Source organism: Pteronotus mesoamericanus, unplaced genomic scaffold (assembly GCF_021234165.1).
Source record: "Pteronotus mesoamericanus isolate MK-2021 breed Mesoamerican mustached bat unplaced genomic scaffold, CSHL_Meso_final contig_130, whole genome shotgun sequence".
NCBI classification, from domain to species: domain Eukaryota; kingdom Metazoa; phylum Chordata; class Mammalia; order Chiroptera; family Mormoopidae; genus Pteronotus; species Pteronotus mesoamericanus.
In genome coordinates, this window is record NW_026555060.1 from 23710412 (window position 1) to 23725115 (window position 14704).

The following is a 14704-nucleotide window of genomic DNA, read 5'->3' on the forward strand; positions in this document are numbered from 1 at the left end:
CATAGTGAATGGGCCTCTACAGAAGCTTCTACCTGATCTCCTCGCTCCTTTTTCTCCTCCAGGTACTTACCAGTTTAAGTCCCAGCTTCTCAACCCAACCCAACTTCAACCAAAAGAGCTTCTAAGTGAAACGACATTTGTACAACAAATTCTAAGCTTAAAAAAAAAATGGTTTAAAAATCACTATATTAAACCCATCAAGCCAATAATCAGAAGGCGTAAACTGTTCACTTTTCCTTCCTTACTCTGAACAAGGGTTGAGTCAAGTAGCTGAATCTCAGCCAAAGGCAGTTCACGTCCAGTTTTGCAAAACCAAAGGAATATTGAACTTTGGAATGTATCTACCTCAAAGGAGGTCATCCAAATTGGATTTTTTCAAAACTAAGAAAAACAATTAATCACACAGGTAGCAACAGAAAAGTATCGTGACTTCCTGTTTACAAGTAGTAAAAGTGTGCTTTTACCCAGGAATGGAAATTGTGAGAAGAAAACTTGGTTCTAGAAGGGTGAGCAGAAATCTAGCAGAGAAGCAGTAAGTCATGGAGGAAGAGGAAAGAGATGGCACTCTGATCTTTCTGGAAAAGAGATGGAATGGCACAGTCTTTTCATACTTCTCTGCACTATCATATCACCTTATCTTTACCTCCACTACAAATGTGTCAATGATGTGCTCCTTGGGGAGGAACCAGTGGGCTACTTCCTCTTCATCCATCACTGGGGCAAGATGAAACCTCTTCAGGTAGCTGTTGGTTAATTCTCGAACTGCTTTGATATCTCTTGGTTCCATTGGTCTTAGGCCTGAAGTCTTTGTCACCTGTCAAAGGGAAAACAAAACAAATTGGGAAGTTTAGTAAAAGGTACTTTGCACTACAGTGTGGTCTACAGACCAGTTATGTCAGTGTCACAGGGAAGCTTGTTGGAAAGGCAGACTCTGGGATCCGTCAGAATCTGCAATTTAGCAAGATTCCCTGGTGATTCGTATATACATTAAAATTTGAGAAGCACTGAGTTAGAATATATGTTAGACAATGTGTTGTATCTTATCTTTTGTGTGCCAGGTCTTTGGTGAATACTGCCCATGACCCAAACAAAATCAAAGGAACCCTCCAAGTTGACCTGTATATCAGTGCCAAGAATTTTCACAGCCTAGATGACAGGGCAGAGCAGTCTCAGTGTGTGTTTTGGAGTACTGTGCTTTAAACTGGCCGTGTCTGACATTCTGAAAACACAGTTGAGGAGAGTTCAGAAACATTTTATTCAGCGGTCTTTGAAAAGGACATAGCAATTTGTTTTCATAAGTAAAAGTGAAATCACATTACCAGGAAGGGAAGGCAAGTGTTTTAGTAGCCAAGGTATTTCTAAAGGCAAATGGCTGGCTACCAAGAACTGGCCCTGGCCTCTCATGCCATCTTTTGATTCAAGGTGATCAGAATAGGCATTTAAGTTCATTATTCCAAAGCACCACAAATTTTTCATGAAGTCACAGGAATTAAATAACCTAAAGGTCAGGGCATTCGGATTTCTTCAGCTTTCTGTCCTGAAAAGAGCTCCAGACATCACTTAGCTCCCTAGGAACTGTCTAGGCATCAGGGCATGTGAATGTAGAAGTGAGAAAACCCACTCCGTGCTTGTCTGTACAAACAAAATACTAAAAGCTTAAAAATGCATTTTCATTTTTCCAGTTAATTTGGTTTTTTTCTTGAAAAAATGATGGATACACTTAAGTGATAACTTTAACATAAATACTGCTACTCTACCTTTTCTGTCCTGGTTATTTCTAAATATATTAAAAGCTTCCTCTAAAATTAGATCATTGCAATATCTGCATACCCCAGACTAGTAGAAAACAGGTTTTCATCTTGTGCTCTGGCTCTGATTGATGTTAGCAGTTGTGCTGGGGTTTCTAAGGTTCTGTGACAAAGAATGCTGATTATTGATTAGTGAGGAGAAGGAGATGGGAAATGTGTTCTTTGTATATACAGACCCAGTAGTTCTTAGCTAAGTATTTACTACGTAAAACTCAGCTGTGACTTATGTAATCTATAAAGACACAGTAATGTAGCTAAAATAGTCTAATGGTCTAATTGAGAGAATTTAAGTCCTTAACATTTATAATAATAGAGAACTCTTACTTCTAGCTTCTTGCAGCCCTCAAAGCAAAAGGATAAGAAATCTCCAGGTCCTGGTTTTCACCCTAGGCTAACCCTTCAGGCAAGCTGGGCAATAACAGCCTGAATATGTGTTGAATGAATGCCTGTGTTTTGTAACACGATCATTTATAAAGTGAAGTGAAGGCTACAGACATGAAAAAAAGTCACTGTCGGCTATGAAAAAAATGATGCTTCTGTGGCCTGACATTTATATGCAAGCCAGGCGTGAAATTACAATTTTCTTTTGTTTCCCTTGAGTCAATTTTAGTATTGGTAGAGTTTTTATACTGCAATTCATAGGAAGAGCCTATGTGTTTCCAAATACTGTTCAGTGTAATAAATATATACTTCTAAATGCTAGTCAGAAAACCAAAACCACATATGTTGCATACTGCAGTCATTAAAAAAGATTATTTTCCGCTATGAGGATGACTTTGATAAATTTTAAATAGCCTTTCTTAATATCAGACTTTTTTCTTTTTTGCTGGCTCAGTAACAATCAACAATATCACGCAATTAGAATAATCAATGAAAGCAACAGGATAAACGTTTATACAGAAAATTCAGAAATGAAGAAAAAGCTTGCCAACTTCCTTCTAAATCAAAATATGTTTTCTTTTATTTTGGATTTTTTAGAGAGAGGGGAAGGGAGGGAGAAAGAGGAGAGAAACATTGACGTGAGAGAGAAATATCGATTGGTTGCTTTCTGAAGGCTCCTTGACAGGGGACCAACCCACAACCCAGGCGTGGGTCCCAACCTGGAATCAAACCAGTGACCACTCCTTCCCCCCAGTTTGCAGGACAGTGCCCAACTAACTGAGCCACACCAGTCAGGACTAAAGCAAAATATTCTTCTGCAGCACAGTTATGAATTCAAGATTCATGCTGCAAAATCACTAAAACCAACATCCTGAAAGTAGCTGTTCTCAAATACTCAAATATTATGCTCTGAAAGATAATGGAGTACTTCCCAGAGCTTTGCTAATGTTGTTATAGCCATCCATATTTGTCATATTAGAAATTAGAAATTTTAAGACAAAAGAATATGTGTGTGTGTGTGTGTGTGTGTGTGTAAATAAAAACACAAATTTCATATAGCCTCTGGAAAGACTTTATAGCACACTTGTAAGATAATGAAAGTATAAAAATGCAAATTATGTTTTAGTATTATAATAAAAAGTACTGACTTCATGGACCCCCTGAAAGGGACTCAGGGACTTTTGAGAGCTACTCTCTCAAGTCTCTGAAGGTTGGAGATCCAGGTAGTAGAATGTAGCTGAGGAATACTCAGTGAAACTGTGTTTGGGCAAACAGGGAGAAAATATATAAACTTAGCAATTTATAGGCACTTCAAGTTTTTACAGAAGCATTAAAGTAGAAGAGAACAGACACCTGTCAGCTACAAAAAATATAAGGTCTTAGCAAACAGGGTGAGAATATTTAGTTTTCCTGACCAACAATGGCTTACGTATCTCAGGGCCTAAATTTGCTTCTTTCTGACATCATGAAGTCACATACTCTTCAAAAAAAATCTAGAGAAGCATGAAATAAATTTTAAAATGTAAAACAGAAACACTCAAATTGTAGCCGTTGTGTTCATAAGAGATGGGAAGAACATAAAGCTTAGATAACAATGGAAACTTTGGCATAATCTGAAGGGGTGGAGTGGTAATGTGTTCTGAATGGTTAGTAAAAAGTGAAAAATATTTTCCAGTAACTGAGAAAAATCTTAAATTTCATAAGCAAATTCTGTATCTCAATCAGACTTACTTTCCCACAGCCCAACTAATATGCATTACTCACTGGACTCCATGTATATTGAAATGTGTATAAAATCTGCTTACAAGATCATAAGGGAATAAAGCTCATAGTCTATCAAAAAACAGAAGTAGTGTCGTATGTCCAACTATGTGGGATGGATGTTGCAGGGGTTTCTAACATTTTGGAATCTCTGGGCCACATTAGAAGAAGATCTGTCTTGGGCCACACATTAAATACACAAACACAATGAAAACTGATGAGCTAAAAAAAGGTTTTAAGTAAATTTACAATTTTGTGTTGGGCCGTGTTCATAGCCATCCTGGGCCGCGTGTGGACCACTGGCCATGGGTTTGACACCCCTATGAACCAAGATTCCAGAGTGAAGAAGTAAGCAATGATTATGGTTATTTATTTGATTTAAAAAAGGAGCAATAGCACATTAAGCACTAAAAAAAAGTCATTTACTACTACCAAATCTAGAACATGTCATGTGTCTTAGCACATCTTCACAAGCGACACAGCAAAACACTGGGAGATTAATCTGACTCCTGTTCTTTATCTGATTCAAATTATTCCACGTTTAAGAGCATTAACAACAACAAAAAAAAATCCTACTTTTTTTGAAATGCTCAACACCATATTAAAAACAAACCAACGTTAGGGTTGAGACATGCATTACTTTGGAATAACCTTATTAGTATCTTAGAGATCAGCAGCCAATGGCATGGGCTCCAGGATAGTTTTGTCCTGACTTTAAACCTCTGGGTAAATGAGTCTGGCGTTTCCATGCCCTCTTCTGTGAAATGGGGAAAATGACCTGCCTCTCTTTGACTGTTATGAATAATAAATGAGGCTACAGATACACAAATGTCTAGCATGATGCTGGCCACAATAAATGTTACCCCATATTTAGAAGTCCACAAAAAAGATATAAAGCACACACATGAAGCAAAAACAATAATGAATCAGAAATAACATCCACAGGGCAAAAGCTGCATTCAGTGAGGTTCTTCTCTTTGTGATTAATGATATAAAATTGTTCTTAAAAGACGTGATTGCTAGCACTGGTATCACCCCTCTGGGCCCTTGTGAGAGAAGCAGGTGGCCTGGAGTATGCTGCAGTGTTCAGCTTCTAACTTAAGAGACTGCTGTCGGCATATTCCAATTTTCCAATACAGTGGGGCCTCAGTCCTCAAACTTAATTTGTTCCAGAAACAAATTAAGTTCCTTTGTTTGTCACCAAGAGACATGTGACTGATCATACAGGTATCAGCGTGAAAGGGTCAGTGGGTAGAGAATTGAGACCTGAAGTTTTGTTAGACAATCAAGACATTTTTTCTGTGAACTTGGATGAGAATGTAACTGTTCAAGAACCAAGATGTTTGAGGTTTGATTATATCTGTACTTTCATCTCTTCTACCCTTCCCCCCCGCCATTAATTTACTCTTTGTCTTTCTTCCCTTCCCTATCACTTAAAAGGGGGAAGGGAGACTGGAATATGCAATGAGAGCTGTTCGGACCTTGACAATTGTCCTTTCCTATCTTAACCTACACTCTAATGACTGCACAGCGAGACGTTTGGTGGGACGGAGCCCTGCTGCCTCCACAAGAGTGTTAAGAGCTGATGGCAGAAGCAAAGGGATCTAACAGGCAAAATATGCAAGTCTGGGGCCTGTACCCCAAGACTCCACGCATTAATGACAGGCCCTGTCTGAGTGTCAAACTTCACAAGCCTTAGTCTTTTCATCTGTAAAATGAGGATAAGAAGTGCCAACTTCAAAAGGTTATTTTAAGAATATACTGAATTACATATGTGAGAGTACTTTATAAAACTTCAGTTTATTGGGGCAATGAAAACCAATGCCTGACCAGTGACTTATTACCTACCAACTGTTATCTGACTTGACTAATTCTTGTACAAAAACACAAAGGCTGATGGACATAGTCAAGTCAAAAATCCTTTCAACAGCTCAAATTCTAATCCTGAATAAACCAATGATAGGTTCTAAAACCCTTCTTCTTCATTCCATTTTGGACAACCTACATGTAAGTGGGTGCTTTCCTTAGATACGTGCTAGACTGCCTTAGGTTCAATAAGCTAAAATTTGGGGAGACCAAAATGGAAGAGCATTAGACTCTAGTTAAGGTAGGTGTGCTTGAAATTTTTAATTCAGCTTAGAGAGAGCAAAGTAGTTAACTGGCAAGGAAGACACTGAGAATAAATGGTGCCTACACAGGGCATGTTTCATCTCAGGAGGGTGCTGTGCCCGTGACTCTGTCTCTCTTGGTTGCTCTGGGTCTTGCCCATTAGCAGAACTGTTTCTAGCTTCAAAAAAACCCGGTAAACATTGATCATCTTTATAACAGTATGACCTCTGAACATTTTCCTATTTTTTCATTTCAGAGCCCTAGCTTGAGAGGGCTGCTTCTTCTCCCCCAGGTTTGTGGATGCTCCTTCTTCGTGTCACCACGTTCTTTATTACCATCTGCTTTGATCTATGTTCCCCCTCCCCCCCTGGCCTCACAGAGAGGCTGTGAGCTCATTAGTTTGAGCTCCCACTTCTGCAACAACAGCTAAGACAGAAGGAAAGAAGAACATGCCTTCCGACCCTTCTGCCAGGCGGCGAAGCCCAAGAATGATGACCCCAGCACTTCAACACCGGCTTTCCTTCCCCTCCACTTCTCTCCTTATTAAATTCTGTCTACGGTCACACATTAGGTGATTCTCGTCTGTTATCAGAAAAAAGACATCAATTAGTGCAGCCACTGATTACACACATTTGGCAAACATACAACTGGCCAAAGGACAAAAGGAACTGGAGCGTGTTGTACTTGGAATGGCCAAAGGTGGAGTCCTCACCACATTCAAGAGGAACATGGCTTCATTCTACATGTCTCCCTCAACCAAGTTAAACCAAGTTAAAGTGTCTACTAAGACTACTTTTTAATTAACCCCCAAATGGAACAATTCTGAAGAAATCAAAACTTCAAACAAAAAGTCTCATCTGTGGTGGACAGATTTTAAGATGGCCCCTAGTGAGGTCCATCTCCTTGTGATCCACTCCTTTCAAGTGTGGGTGGGACCTGTGACTTGGATCTAACTGATGAAATATGGTGACTGGGTATCACTTTTGTGAATTGGGAATAAAGTTTTAATGTCCCTCTTGCTAGGAGATCCTCTCTAGGATTCTGTTCCCACTGGCTTTGATGAAGCAAGCTGCCATGTTGCAGGCAGCTAGGCAGAGAACTCCATGTGGCAAAGACCTGGGGTTGGCTTCAGTTTCGTCTGAAAGCCAGCAAGGAACTGAGGCCTTCAGTCCAATTGCCTACGGGGAACTCAAGCCTGACAGCAGCTATGTGAGCTTGGCAGTGAATCCATCCCTGTCAAGTTTTCAGATGAGATCTGACTGGCACCTTGATGGAAGCTTCATGAGAGACCATGAAGGAGAGGCCTCAGCTAACCTGTGCCTTCATTCCTGACCCACAGAATCTGGGAGATGGTGAATGGGTTATTTTAAGATGCTACATTTCCAGTCATTTGTTACACAGCAATAGATAATCAATACACCATCCAAGACAAGACTGATAAGCACATTTAAAGTTTTACAATAGAGTATTACTCAGCAATAAAAAAGAATGAATTCTTCTCGTTTGCAACAACATGGATGGACCTAGAGAGTATTATGCTAAGTGAAATAAGTCAGAGAAAGACAAATACTCTTTGCTTTTATTTATGTGTAAAATCTAAAAACAAAACAAAACAAAATAAAATAGAAACAGACCCATAGATACAGAGAACAAGCTGATGATTGCCAAAGGGGAGGGTGTTGAAGGGAATGAGTGAAATAAAAAATTTTTTTTCAATAATAAAAACAAATATATTTTCCTCTATTAAAATAGAGACAATTTTTCACATTGGGAGTTTGCTAGTTTAAAAAAAATGATAATTAATTAGAACATTATTTTCTCTCTCAGGTCTTTCCTCTAAACTTTATACCTTAGTTCCATTGAGTTAAAATGTCATCAGATGCCTGAAACTTTTCTTCCCTCTTACTTAACAGATCATAAATACTCAAAATTTCAAAACTTATGTTTTGAGTCCAAGCTCATGCAACCACAAACTGAAGAACTTAAAAAGGCCTTAAAAAAAACAAACTGGTATTTCCAAGTGAACTCCCTTACTTTTCCCAGCCCGAGTTCTATGAAGAACTTTTAGCTACCTATTCATATCCTCAGTTACATAAGTCAGTTTTTGAGACTCCTGCAAGTAATTCTTTTCTACATTAAAATCTTCAGCTGTTACAGTCTTGAAAAACTGCAACTCATTTTTACTTACATCTGGAAGTCTGTACAGCTTCATTGTTCTCTGTAGAGTCATATTTCTACTCAAGTGGGAAAATTTCACTTCTACCAATTTTCTGGGGTTTAGTGATCGATGCCAGTATCTGGAATGCAATAAAGGTTTGAAAATCAAAATGATTACTAACTCTTCAGGTTTTCACTCTGTCTCAACTAAGCTGTTACAGAACATTTAATGAACACCGATGTTGTGTCTGGCATATCGTTGGAAGCTGGCTGGCCCTCTTCCAATGCAACTATTTTATTATGGCTTTTTTTTACCTTTAAAATATATCCTGCATTCCTAGTTATGTTCCTTTGTAGTTTGTGATCTTTCATCTTTCAGTAAAGTGGTATCTTAAAATTGTAAAAGTCATATTAATAATGACCAATTTGCAAGTATTTAATAACGATCGATTTTACAGACAGCAAATGAAAAAGTTTCAAAATGTGAAGACCGCCCTGGCCAGCATGGCTCAATTGGTTAGAGCATCATCCCATAACCTGAAGGGTCTCAGACTTAATTCCTAGTCAGGGCACATACCTAGGTTGCAGGATCAGTCCTAGACAGGGCGTGTGTGAGAGGCAACAGATCAATGTTTCTGTTCCTCTCCTTCCCTCCCTTCATCCCTCTCCAAAATTAGTAAGCATGTCCTCGGGTGAGGGAAAAAAAACAAACATAAGAATATTCCTCCTAAATTAGTAGCCTTCATGTTTATATAACACACTCCAAAGAAAACAACTATTTGACAAGCTAGCTTGAATTTCTTAAGGGATTCCAATTTATGTACTGGGATGAATGATTTCTATTAATATGTACCTGTGAAGTCTTATTTATTCTGTTTGTTTATTAATAATTTAATAGGACATAGTAATTTTACCATTTTATTTTTTATACTATGTTTACCTGAAGTTTCATTTTGAGTCAATAAAAATAGTAGAGGGAAACTCTGATTCTTCAGAAATAGATTAGTCAAGCGACAATGTGATAAACAATTTTCTCACCAGATTAACCTTTGAAAGCTTGATAAGAGCAGATAGAGTCATAACAACAGACCTTAAGCCTCTTTTTATTCTTAGTGAACAAGTACGTAAGGGCTTTTTAACCGATATTTATCAAGCTTTTGGAATGGCACTGCAGAGCATGGTTTAAGACTGAGTGTCACAGGAGGAAAGAAAATGGTACCGCTCCAGATATTTCCACATCACGAAGCCTGGGTTTCCCCAAAGCAGAGACAACACTAGTCTTTTAAATGAAAGAGAAACCAAAATGCAGCTCCAGGTCACAAGTAACTGTTTGGTAACTGAAAAGACTGGGCTCAGTGGTTCTTCCTTCCAGTCTCCATCTCTGCTACCAACCAACTAAATGGTCACAGGTAAGCCAAAATCCCTCTGAGCTACATGTGAGAATAATATTGAATTTGTAGCAACAGAGCAGGAAGACTCAGTGCTTAGTACAGGTAAGATGCAAGGTAAGGGTGTTGTTATTACCTGCACGTGGCCACTGGCTTAGGAAGAACCACGCCAGCAGTATAAACGGCCTGGAAAATCCCTTCCAGGTTCACTCTTCTAGTTATTTCTCGAATTAACACTGGGGCTACTCGTTTTGATCTCAATTTCTTATGAACACAAAGAAAGTTGATTTCGACCATCTTCTTCACACTAAGAAATAAAGATGTCAAAAATCAGAGCAAACATAAAATTAAAACATTTTAAAATATATGACAACATACATAAAATTTCAAAGAATAAGACACTGAAAGACCTCCTTAAACACAATATTTAAGAAAAATATAAAGAAAAATATTCTATCATCTAGACATGTCCCAAGTTCAGATCAATACACTATTTCCCATACACCCCTGCCAAAATAATTACAACTCTAGACCATGGAGATACAATATCCTTTTTTCCCTCCCAGAAATAAATCTGAAATAGCTATTTATAGCTTTGTTTATTCTGCTATATGCATATATACATGTGTATGTAACGTGATTATGTACATAAAACATCCGTGTATGTGCATGTATGAGACTAAGAGACACCGGAAAAAAAAAGAGTTGTCTTTTTTTGTTGTTCACAGGCCAATGTTTTAAAAAACTAATAAACTTTATTTTTTTGGAGCAGTTTTAAGTTTATGGCAAAACTAAGCAGAGGCAGAGAGTTCCCATATACCCCTGGCTCCCACTCGCAACCTCTCTCTCTAGCGACAGCCTATAACAAGTACTGTAGAAAACCTATTGTTATGGCAATTGTTGAAAAAGCAACACATCAAAATTGACACGGGCAAGCTTTAATATGTACCTGTCGTAAATCCGAATGTTTGCTGGGATGGCACTTATGAACCCTACCAGTTTTTTGTTTGAAGACACTCTGACTCCACAGTGCCACTGAAGAAGCCAGCCCGGGGGACGCAGAGCCCTGAAGTCATTGTAGGCGAGGAAAACAGGTGCCAGTTAGTGCCCTAGAACACAGCAACAGACAGAGACGTGCCCACCTCCCGCCCCACCACGGCTCTCATGACCCGCGAGACTCACCACAGCAGGAACTCAGGCGAATAGTCAAACCGAAACATGTTGTCATCATCCTCTACGTAATTCTCATTTAACAAGGTGTACAATTCTTTGAGCTACAAGATCAAAAGGGTGTCTTGTCTATGGTGCTCAGAACCAACTCAGAAGCAATCTGCACGAATGCAGGTGTCGAATTTAAGAGTTTTACTCACCACTTCTGCATTACCCAAATCTAAAGTGTCCCACATAAAACCCTGTGGCAAGGAGTATGGTTCTTGACGCACGTTGTCTTTATCTGCTTCAATTGCACCATGAGATGTTATCACTTCATCTGGAGAGAAAGAGAAAAGAAGACAAAAAAAGAATATTCAATTACAAAGCATTCTGACAATCCAAAATGGTCCATTATGAATAATAAAATCATATTTAGAACCCTTGGGTTTAATATAACCTTTAAAAATACACTATTATTTCAGCTACCTCTTGAGTGAAAAGGGTGGCGAGGCAGAGGGGGAGAGTAACTGCTACTTCACCACTCAAAGGAAAAATCTTCTGTCATGCAGTGACAAAGTGTATCACGAATTGGTCATGATTTCTCAGTCTCAACCCTGAAATTAACAGCACCATGGGAGACAACCTAAGTTTGATGATGGACTTAGAGATGTTCCCTTTTTATTCTGCACTTCAACAAACAGGGGATGGGGTGGTGGGGAGGGGAGGGGTGGGAGAGAAAGGGAAGGAGGACCGCAGGAACCTCTGACCCCTTCTAGCAAAATCTAAAGTTCATTTTATTTTTGCTCCATCCCTCCACCCCCTAACCCCTCACCATCACTAGCTGTCATCTGTTCTCCATCTATGAATCTGTCCCCATTCTCCTTGTTAGTTCAGCGTGAGCCAAAAGGAAAAAGGACTCATAGACATGGACTACAGTGTGCTGACTGCTGGGGGAGGGGAGCACAAGGGGACTGCATGGTAATGGAAAAAACAGGATAAAGATTAAACCAAAAAATAAACAGACACCATCTCAACGGAAGATAATGCTCATCCATTAAAATTAAACTACTTACTATTTCCTAGGTGCATCTTCCCAGAAGCTGCTAATATTTGTTATTACAATATTGTGACAAACTAGTAGAGTCATGAAGGAAAAGTTTAAAATATAAAACTGGAGGGTATATATAAATATGAGTGTGTGTTTACACAATGAACCATGGATTCATGTCCAAACATACTGAATTATGAATGAAGTCTAAAATGTGTTGAAATATTCTAGAAACATAATAAACAAAGAGCCAAGAGTATAGCTGAATATTTTTACATTATAATATGAAATCTTAAAAGTTCTATAACCCTATTTTTAAAAGATACTTACAATATTCTATTTAACATTGAATTTTCTTTCTAAATTAAACAGTAGGCTCAAATGTATGATACTCTCAGAAATTAAGAACTATTGAAGCAGAATAAATGTCAAATCATTGGCCATATAACAAGTACCACTCATAAACTGTTTCGATTCATTCACACGTTAACACACTTTTAGCAACAGTACATGCAGAAATTACAAGTTGAACTAGAGGAATCATAACTTATATTTGGCCACAAAAACACAATATAAAAGTTGTGATGAAGCACTAAAAACTACAACTATAGTTCACCAGAAACAGAAAAAAATCCCACAAAAAAATAAAATAAAATAAATTTCAGGGCTGCTATGTCTCTCCACCTGGATGACTGGTGGTGCAGTTCAAGTCATCAACGTCTCTAGCAATTTCCACAAAGGTGCCCTTTTCCAATTTCTTCTCTGCAGCTTCCCAGTGTAGCTGGGATAAAACCCAGGCACACCCACCCTGCCCAGCCCCCCGGGATTAGCCACACCGACCACCCTCAGGCTGGCCCCAGCTCAGAGCCCTCACGGGGTCCTCCCCATGCTCTTCGCCAGCTGGCCACTTGAGTGTTTTCAGATATAAGCTTATACGCTTACACATGGCTTTCTCAAAGCATCTTCCCCTGACTAAAGCTTTTTCCTACCTAGAGTATATCCTCCCCTCCAACCCCAACCTGGCCGCCACTTAGCCTACTTTCACACCACTGTTTCCCCAGGATGTACATCAGTGCCTGGCATTTAATAACAGACATGCAACAAATCTCTCATAAATATAATTAAGCCATTAAAAAAAAGAAGGCAATCAGGCCATGCGTACAACATGGATGGACCTTGAGGATATTACACTAACTGAAATAAGTCAGACAGAGAAAGACAAATATCATATGATCTCATATGTAGAATCTTTAAAATACAGAAAAAAAAAAAAAACTCACACATGGAGAAAACAGACTGGTGGTTTTCAGAGTCAGGAGGCAGAGGTTAGGGAAGTGGGTGAAGGTAGTCAAAAGGTACAAAGTTTGACGTACAGGATAAATAAGTTCTGTACTGTACAGCATGGTCACTGTAATTAATGAAACCATACTGCATATCTGAAAGTTGCTTAGACAATAAATCTTAAAAGTTCTCATTACAAAAACAATTCTGTAACTATGTGTGGTGACATGTTAACTAGACTTACTATGGTGATCATTTTGTAATATACACATACATTGAATCATTATGTTATATACCTGAAACTAATATAATGTCGTATGTCAACTGTACCTCAATAAAACAAATAAATAATAAAACCAGGAGGATGGGGAACCCTGGTATCTGCTGATTACAAATGACCCTCAGGTACAGGTTCTTACCATCACAGACCTTTTGACAGGTGGAAGTCACAGGGTGTGTACCAGCTCCAAGGGGTTTCCTTTTCTCTTCTTTGTAACCCCGGACTTTTCTCCATTCATCATATCTCCACTCTACCAGCTCATCTCCAAAGGAATGCCTTAGGCCTCCTCAAGTCAGCCCAAGTGGCCAGATTCCCAGCTGCACCCTTAGAGTCCCTTCAGACCTTTGCTTAGGGCTTGCCTATCCACACAACATCAGGGGACCATCTCCTTCAAGCAGCTGCAAATGGCTGGCTGTGTTTAGACTGAACTGGGACAGAGCTCTGGAGAGAAACAGTCTCCCTGGCTTTTACACATTCTCCCCTACCTCAGGCTCCCTCCTCCATACCAGGGGTTCTAGGAACTAGAGAATCCTTGCAAGATTTAGGGGAGAGGACCCGGGCTATCTTCTAAAAGAGGGGTGCTAGGGTTCGGTCCCCTGCAGGTGGCTTTCTTCTCCCCAAGGCAGTGACCTAAAAGCCACCAACAGCTTGCCAAGCAGCATTCAGCCAAACCCATACATTCATATCAATAAAAGACATCCTTTTAGCTAATGGTCACTTAGTTCAATGTCATTTAAAATCCTGTAAATATGTTCGAGAGGGTCTTCTTTGACTACCATATACACTTCTAGAGCCTGAAAGAAAAGGGAGGAAAATTTCTTTCTTTCACACCTGGAAGCTCATGCTTTTTAAGCTGGTTGGGGTGGGCTGGGTGGGAGACATATGGTAACTTCAAAATTTAAAAAAGTTTGAAAACCATTATTTGAAGGCATAGAGAAGAATTGTTCCCTAATTTATATGTGATAAAACAGACTTTTTGTACATAACTGGGCTATTAAGAGTTTTAGATGGCAATTAATCCTTTATATTACACAGATTCTGGAACCTGACCTGGAAAAAAAAAATAGAAATAATTGAGACTTCCAGTCCAGATGGCGGCATAGGTAAATACAGCTCACCTCTTCACACAACCACATCAAAATTACAACTAAATATTAGAACAACCATTACTCAGAACTGGCAGAAATCGAGCTGAATGGAAGTCTGACAATTATGGAATTAAGAAACCAAATTCACCCAGACAGGTAGGAGGGACCGAGATGCAGAACGGGATGGTCCCACGTACACGTGTGGTAGATAAACATTTGGGAGGGATATCTTGGGAGCGAGGAGTCCCAGA

General features: G+C 39.1%; 1 protein-coding gene across 1 annotated transcript in view; it reads right to left on the minus strand.

The window, feature by feature from the left end:
• NMT2 (N-myristoyltransferase 2) overlaps positions 1 to 14704 on the minus strand; it is a 71200-nt gene that overhangs the window by 26949 nt on the left and 29547 nt on the right. Inside the window, exons 4-9 of the mRNA XM_054593350.1 lie at positions 10975 to 11093; positions 10787 to 10878; positions 10554 to 10670; positions 9741 to 9911; positions 8248 to 8356; positions 644 to 814 (exon numbers count right to left, since the gene is read on the minus strand). Coding sequence (XP_054449325.1) covers positions 644 to 814; positions 8248 to 8356; positions 9741 to 9911; positions 10554 to 10670; positions 10787 to 10878; positions 10975 to 11093 — 779 coding nt within the window. The remainder of the gene's footprint in view (positions 1 to 643; positions 815 to 8247; positions 8357 to 9740; positions 9912 to 10553; positions 10671 to 10786; positions 10879 to 10974; positions 11094 to 14704) is intronic.